The sequence below is a fragment of the Electrophorus electricus genome, chromosome 18, assembly GCF_041902795.1.
Source record: "Electrophorus electricus isolate QZ-2024a chromosome 18, ASM4190279v1, whole genome shotgun sequence".
NCBI lineage: Eukaryota > Metazoa > Chordata > Actinopteri > Gymnotiformes > Gymnotidae > Electrophorus > Electrophorus electricus.
The window spans coordinates 7,505,001-7,517,542 of record NC_137514.1 but is presented as its reverse complement, the minus strand read 5'-3'; the positions used below and the strand labels follow the sequence as shown (position 1 = coordinate 7,517,542).

The 12,542-nt window shown below is 39.9% G+C and overlaps 1 protein-coding gene across 2 annotated transcripts in view; it reads left to right on the top strand.

Annotated features, from left to right (window-relative positions):
* The first annotated feature begins 2,583 nt into the window (after positions 1-2,583).
* The window catches only part of slc2a15b (solute carrier family 2 member 15b), a 10,261-nt gene continuing 302 nt past the window's right edge, over positions 2,584-12,542 (top strand). Inside the window, exons 1-12 of one of the 2 annotated variants that reach the window (XR_014118164.1) lie at positions 2,584-2,741; positions 5,322-5,420; positions 7,090-7,250; positions 7,502-7,626; positions 7,765-7,910; positions 8,175-8,307; positions 9,406-9,593; positions 9,739-9,849; positions 10,646-10,747; positions 10,867-10,942; positions 11,474-12,387; positions 12,500-12,542. The exon at positions 12,500-12,542 is cut by the window's right edge and continues 75 nt beyond it. Coding sequence is in view for 1 of the 2 variants with exons in the window: in XM_027010450.3 (XP_026866251.2) it covers positions 2,700-2,741; positions 5,322-5,420; positions 7,090-7,250; positions 7,502-7,626; positions 7,765-7,910; positions 8,175-8,307; positions 9,406-9,593; positions 9,739-9,849; positions 10,646-10,747; positions 10,867-10,942; positions 11,474-11,601; positions 12,500-12,542 (1,354 nt within the window). In the remaining variant the exon portion in view is untranslated. The remainder of the gene's footprint in view (positions 2,742-5,321; positions 5,421-7,089; positions 7,251-7,501; positions 7,627-7,764; positions 7,911-8,174; positions 8,308-9,405; positions 9,594-9,738; positions 9,850-10,645; positions 10,748-10,866; positions 10,943-11,473; positions 12,388-12,499) is intronic. The other variant, XM_027010450.3, reaches the window with a different exon arrangement.

Sequence of the window (12,542 nt, the reverse complement as noted above, 5' to 3'; positions counted from 1 at the left end):
TGTTCATCACACACTAAATCACTCACATGTTCTTGCTAACCAGAATTTAAAGGAATAGTATAAAAAACATTACGTATTGTAACATTACACATAGGTTAAAGCTGGACAGGGGTTTAGAATTTAAACTGGATTGTCATGGTGCACAGGGCACCCAGCAGGAGAGGCAGTCCCAGTGACACATACACACACACACACACCTGATTACTAAATACAAGCACTTATGCCTTGTTTCTTATCTCCATTATTTAAGACAATGAGGACGTTCCTCCAGTGCTGTGCATTGCTCACTTATACAGTGCCTTAGAAGACTCCCGAGTCAAGCATGCTCATCGCTGCGCCATGAGCCTTTACTGTGCGTGGTTTTGTTTCTTTTTCACAAGTGTGTGTAGCTCACAGCTGTGCTTATTTGTTTTTTGTTTTTTTTATGGAGAATAAAGAATCACTCCCTCCCTGCTGCGTACATACGAATTAGCCCTTTGTTTATGACCTATGAATATTTCAAGCCGGCGAATTGGAAAAATGTCCATAATGTTCCAGAAGTGTTACTACAATTATAACTTAGTTGTAATTGTAAGAGCTTCTTTTCTATCTCTGTAATATTTATTCTGAATGTAACAAAAGATGGGCTGGGGAGCGTCTTACGAGGGGCATCTGTGGAAGAAGTGGCACAGGTTTCAACCCACTGTTCTAGAAACCATCTGCACGGGTCTTCCACCCCTGTTCTAGAAACCGTCACTACCGCCTGGAGAAGGGGCATGTGCCAGTGAGGTCATAGATCTTCCAGTACCAATTCCTGAAAAGAACTCTTCGATAGGATTAAGGAATGGAGAGTATTTAAACCTTTTGCCTATTTATAGTGCTCGTGCTCCGTTGTCTCTGTGAAGAAATTAGGTGTGTTTTCATACTTGAGGACTGGGTGTAGGTAATTGGGCATTGAGAGTGTCATTTTGAATGGCAGTGTTTTCCAAACTAAACAAAGGTGATTTCAGTTTGGTAATTGTAATGTAGCTACTGAACTGTGTGCTGTGTTTTGGAATATGCATTTTCTAATTGTAAACTGAGTGATAGGCTGAAAATGTGCTTGCAGTTCTACAGATCTAGTTACCAGATTTGGTACCCGAGTAAATGGTTTCAGTGACTGTGTCTTAAGGATCAGTTTTTATGATCAGTGTTCATGATCAGAACAAACAGTAAGTTTTACAGGAAAAGCCCAAAAATCTTTAAATTTCACCTTTTAAAAAGGTTTAAAATTCTGCTAAGATGCATTAGCTCGTCACTACATGGAGTACAGATGAACTCCAAATCAAAAAAGCTAAATGGGAATTTTCAATCTAATATAGACTAAATGTCTTTACTGTTGCACGAAAAAATGCACATTACAGCAGAGTGACGTTACAGTGCTGTGGGCATTCTTAAGGCAGAACAGTATTCTCATGTTGCTTACGGTTAGTCACAAGGCAGATAGGCTGGTTAAAATGAGAAGACAGAGGAGAGAGAGAGAGAGAGAGAGAGAGAGAGAGAGAGAGAGAGAGAGAAGTTTATTGTTGTGGGAAGACTTCATTCTTATGGGTTCATACAGGACCTAAACTCTTATAAATTGTTCTAAATATGTTTAATTGTAAGTATTTGAGGTCATTTAGTAAACAAATGCCCTTTATCCTTGTTAAAAGTCAGTTTAACGATTAATAAAGTATTACCAGAACGTGTGTAGAGGTCGTAGTATTTAACCAACCAGTGGTTTAAGGGTGTGAGAACTTCTTGTGAGGTGTAATTGCTGACACAGTGGAAGACTACACAGTTAAAATTAAATGCATCAGGTCCGTTAACAAACATACTTTTTAGAGTCCAGTGTCATGAAGATGCACTGGATTTAGCTGCAATATATAGATTCTGATTTAATTAACCATTTGCCACCCAGTCCTTAGGAAGCCCCAGACAGTCTATATTTTTTCACCATCCTCCCAAGCAATTTAGAACACTCATTACCTAGCACAGATGTGCTGGAAGATGGCAGAGCGAAAAACGTGGAGTGGCTGAAGAAGAAATGGATTAGAACCAACAGAAAAGCCAAAAGCTTGCACAGGTTGAGGTACTTGAATAGCCGTACCCGTGCTTGGTACAGCATAAGAATGGCATTTCGTGTTCATGTATTAATTAGATTTTTACAAGGTGTGAAAACATTTCCAGAATGACAGAGCACACACAGTGCATCTTATTTATCCGCTAACTAAACATAAAGAATTCAAATCTGTTAGCACAGCTCAAGTACATTAATTGTTTTAGCCACTTCAGGCTACCTGAATCACAAATTGCAGTAGTTTGAAATGTTACAGACAGGTTCATATAAGCACATGGACACGGAGTTCACAGTAGAACAAGTTAATTTAATATACAGCATCACAACACATGTAAACAGTGCTAGCGTCACATATTATTACTTGGTTCGCAGATTTTATTTTATTTTTTCGGCAACCACTACTTTGCAGGATCGCTTCAACAAAAAGACGACTAAACAATCACGGGGATAGTTTAAACGTGAATGCAACTAGCATGGGTCGGAGGAGCGGCAAAAGTAGGGTGTGTGTGGACGCGTGTGGTAGACCCTCTGGGTAAACGGCGAGCAGAACGCCAGGGGTATTAAGAGGTTTAAGAGTAAACTCGCCCTGTAGTCTGAAGAGCGTTTATTTTTGCTTTCCTAAATGGCGGAGGAAATTTTAATAGACGATGGAAAAAGTAAAGGGGTAAGTTGAGCGGTTTGAAATTATTTCAAATTTCAGCCTATAAAATAGTCTAAACTGTAGATCATAAATAAATATATTAAACATAGATAGATAGATAGATAGATAGATAGATAGATAGATAGATAGATAGATAGATAGATAGATAGATAGATAGATAGATAGATAGATAGATAGATAGATAGATTTTTGCATTTGCACCATGTACACATACTAATTTTTAGTTTCGCTTAGGTTAAATATTACAGATAAATCTCAACCTGGCTCATTAGTACAGTCATTACACAAGAGAAATGTAAAGTATTACTCATTAGTACAGTAATGCTCACTAGTACAGTCATTACACAAGAGGAATGTACGGTATTAATTCTATTACATTATTTGGCTCTTAGTGAATGGCTTTATGTTGCTGGACAATTATCAGATAACCTGTCTTAGAGAAACATAGTGACTGAAACAATTATAGGTAATTTAGTCTGTGCTGGCATTACTTTCATTTTTAGATTAAATCAGATAATATATCAGCCATTTGTGAACTTCTGTTGTATGTATGTTAAAAGTTATTAGAAAGGCACTATGTATACGTATTATTTGGTAATGTTATAACACCCATGACATTACATTAATGCTGTGCATACACATAAATAAATTATTTATAAATGCTGATGTCGATTATGTCTATTTATACTACAGATGTCTTTAAATTACTTTGTGTGAATCTGTAATATTTTATTAATAATAAAATATTTAACTGTTGGAATATTGCACATTAGACCTGGACTGGAAACCTCTCTACTGATATTGGCATGTGCATTCTATCATATAAGGAGAGTTCAAATGTATTAGTACCATGTTCACAAAATCAGTGTAAGATAATCTTTCCCTAGAATCTCATAATCTTTCATAATAGTCCATGAGAATTTAACAAGGCCTGTTTTCATGTATTGCCCCTCTGTTGAGTGTTAGTTTGTTAAGCAGTTTGATTCTCGTAAGCTTCGGCCAGAGCCGCACAACTCATGTCCAAGACCATCCAAGACTACTATGGAAATGATGTTGATGTGATCTCAAATGATATTTGGACTTTTTAGTTGTGCCAATACAGTTTTAATGGTTTATGGATTTGAATAAACCATAAAAACCATAAAACCAAATAATATTGCATCTGCAGTGTAAGCACACATTGCATTGATGCAAAAATATATAATCTGGCACTGGTGATGCACCTGCTGCCGCTTTCACTTCACATTCTCCTTTTGCACCCTTTCACCATCTGATGGACGAGCCAGTGATGCTGACGGTCTCTGGGAGGGGTTCTAGAGTGGCCCGACCCTGAGACACTAACTGCAAACTCGCTCCACACTCTGCTACATTCCACATTCTTGCTTATATTGTCATGTGCAAAGATATATGGATTGTGGTCAGATTATATGCACAGCTCTATGGATTATATCCAGAGACTAATCCATCAGATTTAGCATACAGTCTGCAAAATATATCACATGCACTCAGCAGTGTCATACTCCGTCCTGTACTTCACTCGCCTGCGTGACGTTCCCAATAGCTTCTTTCCTGAATGAACTGATCGGACAACAGGACAGGCATGTTTGGATAATAAAAGTAATCAAATTTCCCCCGTAATTAATCATAACTTACATTAATTCTTAAAGATAATAGGAAATCTGTGGAGAGAATGTAATACTATTTATGGTACTACTGAGGTGCTGGATGCCCAGCAGTCAAGAGGATTTGGCAATAAGCCAAGGGATCATGGGTTAGGACTCAGCTGACACTACTGACACCATTGTGCTCTTAAGCAGAGTTTAACTCTCCAAGTAACTACATAGAGACTGTGACTGTGTCTATAAGTCAACTAGAACAAAAGCATCAACTAAATAACACTATATTACTGTTCAGCACACATGAACAGAAGCCACCGACAAACAGCTTCAGCCCTTCAGTTTTGCGCTGGAAAGATCATTCAAATGTACAAGCCACTCTCATTATTGCCTGTGAATGCAAAGGACATGGAACTAAGACATGGATTAACTCATCTCTAATGCTCATTTCATGACATTTAAGTCCATGTCCCTCAAAGAGTCGAACATTCTTGCTAACAACTATGATGGAGGATTGGTGGATACATGTTTAAGGTTTCTGCCTGGATTTTATTTATTTACTTGCATAGGACCACATGACCAAGGCTGTAGCACAAGGGTATTAAAACAACAAACCTGCATCTGACTTTGGTTCTCCAGGACCAGGGATGGGCACTCCTACTGTAGCGTATTTAGCTACCTTTGCAGAACACCAAAAGGCTAAAACTGTTAGTCAGTGATCAAACATTAGAGCTGAAATACTACATATGCCTGCATGGCTCGGTTTAGCAGTTTGTGTCTGGCTGAAGGACTCTCATTGTTTAGTACTACACAACTACTTGGTCAATTTCAGTGGAATCGATGTAAGCATGTCCTAAACATGTTTTAGTATTAAGATGACCTCAATGTATGTTGGCTGTGTTATCTAGTGAGTGATCTACATTGCTTTTATATAGCCAGCTGGTGACTGTCTTTCATATCCCCACAGCGTTTAACTTCATCTCTACTAGCTGTAGCGCTTCTTTCCTCGGTTGGCAGCTCAATGCTATATGGCTATAACTTGGCGGTAGTCAATCATCCTGCTCAGGTGAGTGACAAGTAACCCACGAAGAACTGGTGCCCTCAGTAAATGTATGTCTTTGTATTCCCATTTTGGGAGGAGTGTCTGACACTATAAAAGTGAAGTTGCATAGTTATTCTCTGATTTTTAAAAAACACTGTTTTTTGGGTTGTTTTTTTTTGCATTTACTGGTATGGTGTAGTATTGTAATTCAATTGCATCTCTGTTGCACCTATATTAAAGTATTTTTTAAATAGTTTTCTACAAATCCCTTTAGCTGTCATGTTCATGTTGATGTGGTATTGGGAATGACAGTTATGGGTATTCTTGTTGCGGGCATTTTCCATGTACTCTGTAACTTAATCTAGCCAGGAACATCAATAACTACCCAGCAAGGGTCGTCCCGATGAACAGTAATGGGATATGGCCCGATCCTTTTGGTAGCAAGCCATATGTTTGATTCCAAAAAAACCCAAAAAATCTGCTGATGAGAGAGAAAGCGAACTTACTATTACCATTTGAGAATAACAAACTGCGGTAAAATGATGAGTCACATCACATTTGTGACTTTAAAATTGCAAGGAGAGATACAATATGAGAGAGATATGTGACGAGAGAAAGCAAGAGGCAAACCAAGAGCGGGTGTGCCTGGTAGTGAGATGACCCCCTGCCCTTGCGAGTGCTTTTTTGCAGTTACTTATAACTTATTCGAAGTTGGCTCTTTTTTTCTGATTGATGAAGCTAACATCCAGGCATTAGATAGAGGCTTCTGTTTAGGCTGTCACTGAAAGAAAAGTGCATTTTAAAAAAATAATTAATTAATGTATTTATTTATTTTGCTTTTACAAGTGTCTTTCTGTCTTTCTGGTTGTGATACATGTGCAGAAGACCACTCTATGTATAAAAGTGTACAAACCCAGCTCACCAGTTTACCCAAAGATTAGATGCTTACCGGCCATCATTACATAGCTATAATGCAGGTATTGCCAGTAGATGACTGATTGATTTGATTTGCTGCCATTTTTTGTGTAATGAGTCTTGTGGGTTCTTCATGACCTTCTAATTCCCACAATGACCTTTAATCACAAGACAGATCATAACTGCATTAAGATTGCATCTTTGGTCTCTAGAGGCTGAGCTGAGCTGAGTAATGAACTTTTGTCTCATGAAGACATTTCTGTAGTGGTTTAAAAAGTAAATAATGACATGAAGTTGGGATAATGTGTAATAAAATCTAGTAAGTGGATCCCGGACAAACTTTGTGGAGATGCCTCTTTGTGTTTGTGTCATATTTTCCACTTGTTATAAAACATTTGTTTGTTTTTATAATGGTATTGTCAGAACTGTTAAAACCACATTTTGTTTGTAGTATTCCAAGTCTTCTGTAGCACTGGTATTATTTCTAGGCCTTCTTTTAGTATTTACAGGACCTACTCATTCTGTTAACAGCATCTGTTCATCTGTCTATTAACAGCATCTGTTCATCTGTCTGTTAACAGCATCTGTTCATCTGTCTGTTAACAGCATCTGTTCATCTGTCTGTTAACAGCATCTGTTCATCTGTCTGTTAACAGCATCTGTTCATCTGTCTGTTAACAGCATCTGTTCATCTGTCTGTTAACAGCATCTGTTCATCTGTCTGTTAACAGCATCTGTTCATCTGTATGTGTTCTTTTTGCTTCTTTCCCCTTCCCAGTACATAAAGGAGTTTTTTAACCTCACAACAGTGGAGCGCTATGGGACGTCCATGAGCACAGAGGGCCTCACGGTGCTCTACTCCGTAACCGTGTCCATCTTCGCCCTTGGGGGACTGGTGGGCTCCTTTACCGTGCGGATGCTGGTCACCAAATTCGGGAGGTACAGCAAAAAGATGGCAACAGACTATATGAAACCTTGATACAGCAGGATAATGTTTCATCCAAATTTGCCTGATGCGTGTGATCTGAGGACTCTCAGATTCTAGGAACTCCCTGTAGATGAAAGCGTGGAATAAGCTGTTGGAGAAGTGGAATAGTTCTCAGCAGTGTTCAGAAGGATTGTGATTTGCGAATTCTAGATGAATTGCATAAGACTTTCAACTTGCCATTCCCCTCCATGTTTGTGTGCAGGAAAGGGACTCTGGTTAAGAGCACAGCTCTGGTGTTTGCAGGGAGTGGACTGATGGGCTTCAGCAGAGCGTTTGGTGTTCCTGAGATGATCATCGTGGGCCGCTTTCTCACAGGAGTGCACTCGGGTATACTAGTGGCTTTGAATATCTCGGTCGTTGTCTCATCCTCTTGTTAAGTTCAGCTCTTTTTGGTTGCCCTTCTGATTTACAATGGGAACGTCATCATTGCTTAAGGTGCTTTTCCCTTCTTTTCTGCTGGTGTAGGGATTGCACTAAGTGTGGTGCCCATGTACTTGGGAGAGATCGCCCCAAAGAATCTCCGTGGCTTCCTGGGCCTCGTACCTAGCATCTTCATCTGCATTGGTGTCTTCTTTGCTCAGATTCTGGGACTCCAGGAGATCCTGGGCGAGGTGGAGAGAGACCCTTTCTCATCTCTTGACCAAAGCTCAGTCGTAAGATAGTTGCATAGCTGCAAGAAAGGAAGATTGTGAAAGCCATGCTTGATTCCTTTGGGTGTTTTGTTAGTCAGTATTTAATTAGTCTTACCAAACATGCTGGTGTCCTGTTAAGGGTTTATGATGTCATGTCCTATCTCTTATGAAAAACGTTGGTCCTGGATAACAACATGCAGCCTGTGACCTGTGAAGGGCTGATGTCATGCCATGTCTCCACAGGAACAGCACTGGCCTCTGTTCCTATCACTAACTGCGGTGCCAGCCTTCATTCAGCTCATGCTGCTGCCATGGTTTCCAGAGAGTCCTCGTTACTTGTTGATTGAGAAACATAACATTCATGCCACTGTCGCAGGTAATTGGTTCTCTGCCCGCAACAAATGTAATGAATTTATGTTGTGTACATTTTCACATTTAGCTCAGTGGTTAAGGTACTTGACTGATAATCCGAAGGTTGCCAGTTCAAGCCCCACCACAGCCAGGTTGCCACTGTTGGGTCCCTGAGCAAGGCCCTTAACCCTCAATTGCTCAAGTTGTGTTCTGTCAGGATTGTAAGTCGCTTTGGATAAAAGCATCAGCTAAATGCCGTAAATGTAGTTGAACTTTCTGTCATCCCTCAGTCCACACAATGTATTTCAGAGGGCTACACTGGAAAAAAAAAGCCTTTTGCTGTGGCTGCTGCTTGATTTATTGCCTCAAGCTTGATTGTGTTGGACAGGACAGAGTGCATGTCACCAGCCTCCCAGTAACTAATGGGTCTTTCTCCGTCACCTGCAGGCATCAAAGAATTTCAGCCTGAAATTTCATAGGCCTGTCCTTCCCACAGAAGCTAGCATAGTGAACTTTGAGAAAATCTGGTAACACAGCCAAGGACTGCATCTGACTGGAGGAACAAGCAGAGACACATACTTGCCACCATTTTCAACTCTAATTGCCTGCTATGTAATGATGAAATAGAGAATGATTACGATGGAGATTAAGGCTACGATCACAAACTTATAGTGTTCAAGGTTGAGTTTAACGAATGCTACTGACACCATGTTAACTTTACTGGTAGCTGCATTAGCATGGTTTCAATGAATTATCTGTTGTACATACCATCACATGGCACTGGTCTGCTGTCTATTCATGGAATATTTAAATGATCACTGACCCTGCTCCTATATTGACTAACTGAAACTAGTACTTATTGTAGGGTATTGTTTATTACTTATTGTTTATTGCACTGATTGTTGTCTGAGCTAGACCTTACGTATCTGGCACTTCTAGGCATCAGCAATGTTCCCTGTATTTCTACAGTATTCTAGTTCAGTGGTATCTTGACTAACCTGCTGTACTAGCTAGGATGTATTCTATGAGTAAATGACAAAGCACTTTTGTAAGTCACTCTGGATAAGAGCATCTGTTAAATGCTGTGAAAGGAATTTGGAATGTCTGTTGGTCTTGTTGCTAGCCCTGAAGACGTACCGTGGAAAGGCTAATAACCAGGAGGAGGTGGAGGAGATGCAAGAAGAACAGCATTTCCACTCCTCCGTGCAGACCGTCTCCGTCTGCGAGCTGCTCCGAGACCGAACTGTGAGGTGGCAGGTTCTCTCCGTAGCTGTGGTCAACATGGGCATGCAGCTGTCTGGCATCGATGCGGTGAGTGTGTGGTACAGATGTGGGTGTGTCTGTGATTTTTTACTTTACTTTTATTATAAGTACTTCAAATTGTAAGTGCAGCTTTTTTGTACTTAAGATATGTAAGGCATAAGATTAAAATAGATATGATGGTGTTTGTCTCCAGATCTGGTTCTATACAAACTCCATCTTTGAGAATGCTGGGATCCATGCTTCTCAGGTTCAGTACACAACAGTAGGCACGGGTGCCATTGAAGTCATTGCTGGTCTTGTTGGGGTAAGAGCACTAGCTCCATTCACGGGCTCATATCATAGTACATATGCTAGTACACGCAGTGCATGTCCTAGTACACACAGCATATATATCATAGTACAAATCGTACGTACAGTACACACCATAGTGCATACAGTACATATAATTGTACATATCATAGTACACGTAGTACATATCATAGTATAGTATATACCATAGTGCATATCATAGTACATATGATATATATCATTGCACATATATTAGCACATACCATAGTACATGTCATAGTACACATAGCACATATCATTGTGTGTATTATAGTATGTACCACTGTGTATATCATAGTACATAACCTAACACATACCATAGTACATATCATAGCTGTATCATCGCGCATATCATAGTACATACCACAGTACATATCATAGGTGTATCATCGCGCATATCATAGTACATATCATAGTACATGTAGTACATATTACTGTGCACACCACAGTACATATCATAGTTCGTATAGTATGTATTGTTGTGCATGCTATAGTACATACCATAATACATGTAGTACACATCATTGCGTATATCATAGTACACATCATAGTACACACCGTAGTTCATATTATTATGCAGGTCATAGTACATATCACAGTATGTATTATTGTGCATGTCATAGTACATAGCACAGTACACCGTACTACAGCACAACCTGCTGGCCAGATTAATTGTACTGTGTAGGTGAGATTAAACTGAGTTACAGTTTGTGATTTTTTCAGTATGCAGACCCAGTTCTAAGGACTGTTCAGTTCTCTTCTCTTCTCCACAGTGTTTCACTATTGAAAGAATAGGTCGAAAGCCTCTGCTGATTGGTGGCTTCGGCTTTATGGGAATATGCTGTTCAGGCATCACTTTCTCCCTCATATTACAGGTAGATACTTATTAATGTTTATTTGAGTGTTTGAGTGTTTATAGGTGTTTGTTTGTTGGTTGGTCGGTTGGTTCATTGTGACCGCACGTTTATTTGTGTATTTGTTTCCCCCATGCCAGGCTCGTGTGCCATTCATGCACTACATCAGTGTGGCATGTGTGGTAGGCATCATAGCTGGATTCTGCATTGGGCCTGGTGAGGTCTCCCACAAGACCCGTTTTGTTGGCCTCTGCCTGTTCCCTCTCTCTCTGTTTCCCTTTCCTTCACTTTCTCTCGCTCTCTCCTTCCATCCCTCTGTTTTTCTCTCCTTCATTGTCAGGGTCAGTTGTCTGGCCCTTCAATACAAGTTAGATTGTTGGACTCTTTGATAGCTTTAAAACTCGTGTTTCTCCAGTAATCGTCCCATGACTTATATCCCAATCATAGAGTTGCCAGATTTTCACATTTTTCTAATTACGCTCCATAATCTACCAATATGAACATTTGTACTTGCATTTGTTAAAAAGAGCCGATCCTCATGTGAGTATGTTGCAGTTCCAGCATGTTATGCCTATAACCTCACAGACAAGCAAGAGCATCCAGAGCAGTTCCGCCTCTTCAGAGACTGTGAACACTTGTCCTACATTCGAAATGTCATGCATCCCAAACTAAGAAACGTCGCCCCCTAGTGGAAGCCGTGCAGTAGCTGGTGGTAACAGCTTTGCCTTTTCTGGGCTCTCTGCACAGCTGGTGTTCCCTTCCTCGTGACGGGCGAGCTGTTCACGCAGTCTCACCGCCCTGCCGCTTACATCGTAGGTGGTGCACTCAACTGGTTGTCCAACTTCACAGTGGGCTTCCTCTTCCCATTCTTGCAGGTGCGCTCCTCTCTCTGTTCGGCGGCTTGACAGCGGGCCTTCAATCTGTCAGAGCATGGGCGTTTTTCACTTTGATAAATACTTTTAAAATGTCTGAACATCAGTACAGGTGTGTTTTTCATTCTGATAAATGCTGTTTCTCATTTTTGATATATGAGGTCTTGTCTGAGATAAGACACCTGCAAAACGTTTCATTCCTAAGTACATATGTTATTTTATATTGAATGCATAAACAGAGCACGTGTTCACAAACGTCAGGTCTCGACAGGACTGGGAAATGGCTTCTGTCTGAGACAGAAAGAAAAGTGCATTTTTTCATTATTTTGCTTTTACAAGTGACTTTCTGTCTGTCGGTCTGTTATACAAGTGCAGAAGACCACTGTGTGTAAAAGTGTAGAAACCCAGTTCACCAGATTGTCCAAAGATTATATGCTTACTGGCCGTCATTACTTAACTTGGCACGTTTTAGCACCAAATGACTGATTGATTAGCTTCTATCTATCTTATACCCAAGAGAAACTCTTGGTGTTGTAATTGTATTTTTGCACATGATGTAAAAAAAAATGAATGAAAAGCAGAGCGTATTATAGTTTTCAAAAGTGAAATGACAAGTATCTTGGGCGTATGAAGGTCTTTACCACTGTTTTACGTACTATGAATTCTAGAGTTTATTTAGTGGTATTTCTGCTATTTCATGTTATTTTCTAAACAATGAAGAACCTTAAAATGCCTTTACAGGTTGGGGTTGTTGCATCAAGAGTCCATTTTTAAAGATTGTATTCAAACGTAGGTTATATGCTTGTTCATACTGCTAGATGCCTCCACAGTAATTTTTTTTTCTCAAAGTTATCACCTTAGCAGATGTCTGCAAATCTGTTCTGTTACTTCCTCTTCCCAGATGTCAGCAGGAGCATTCTGTTACCTGGTCTTCTTCGGAGTCT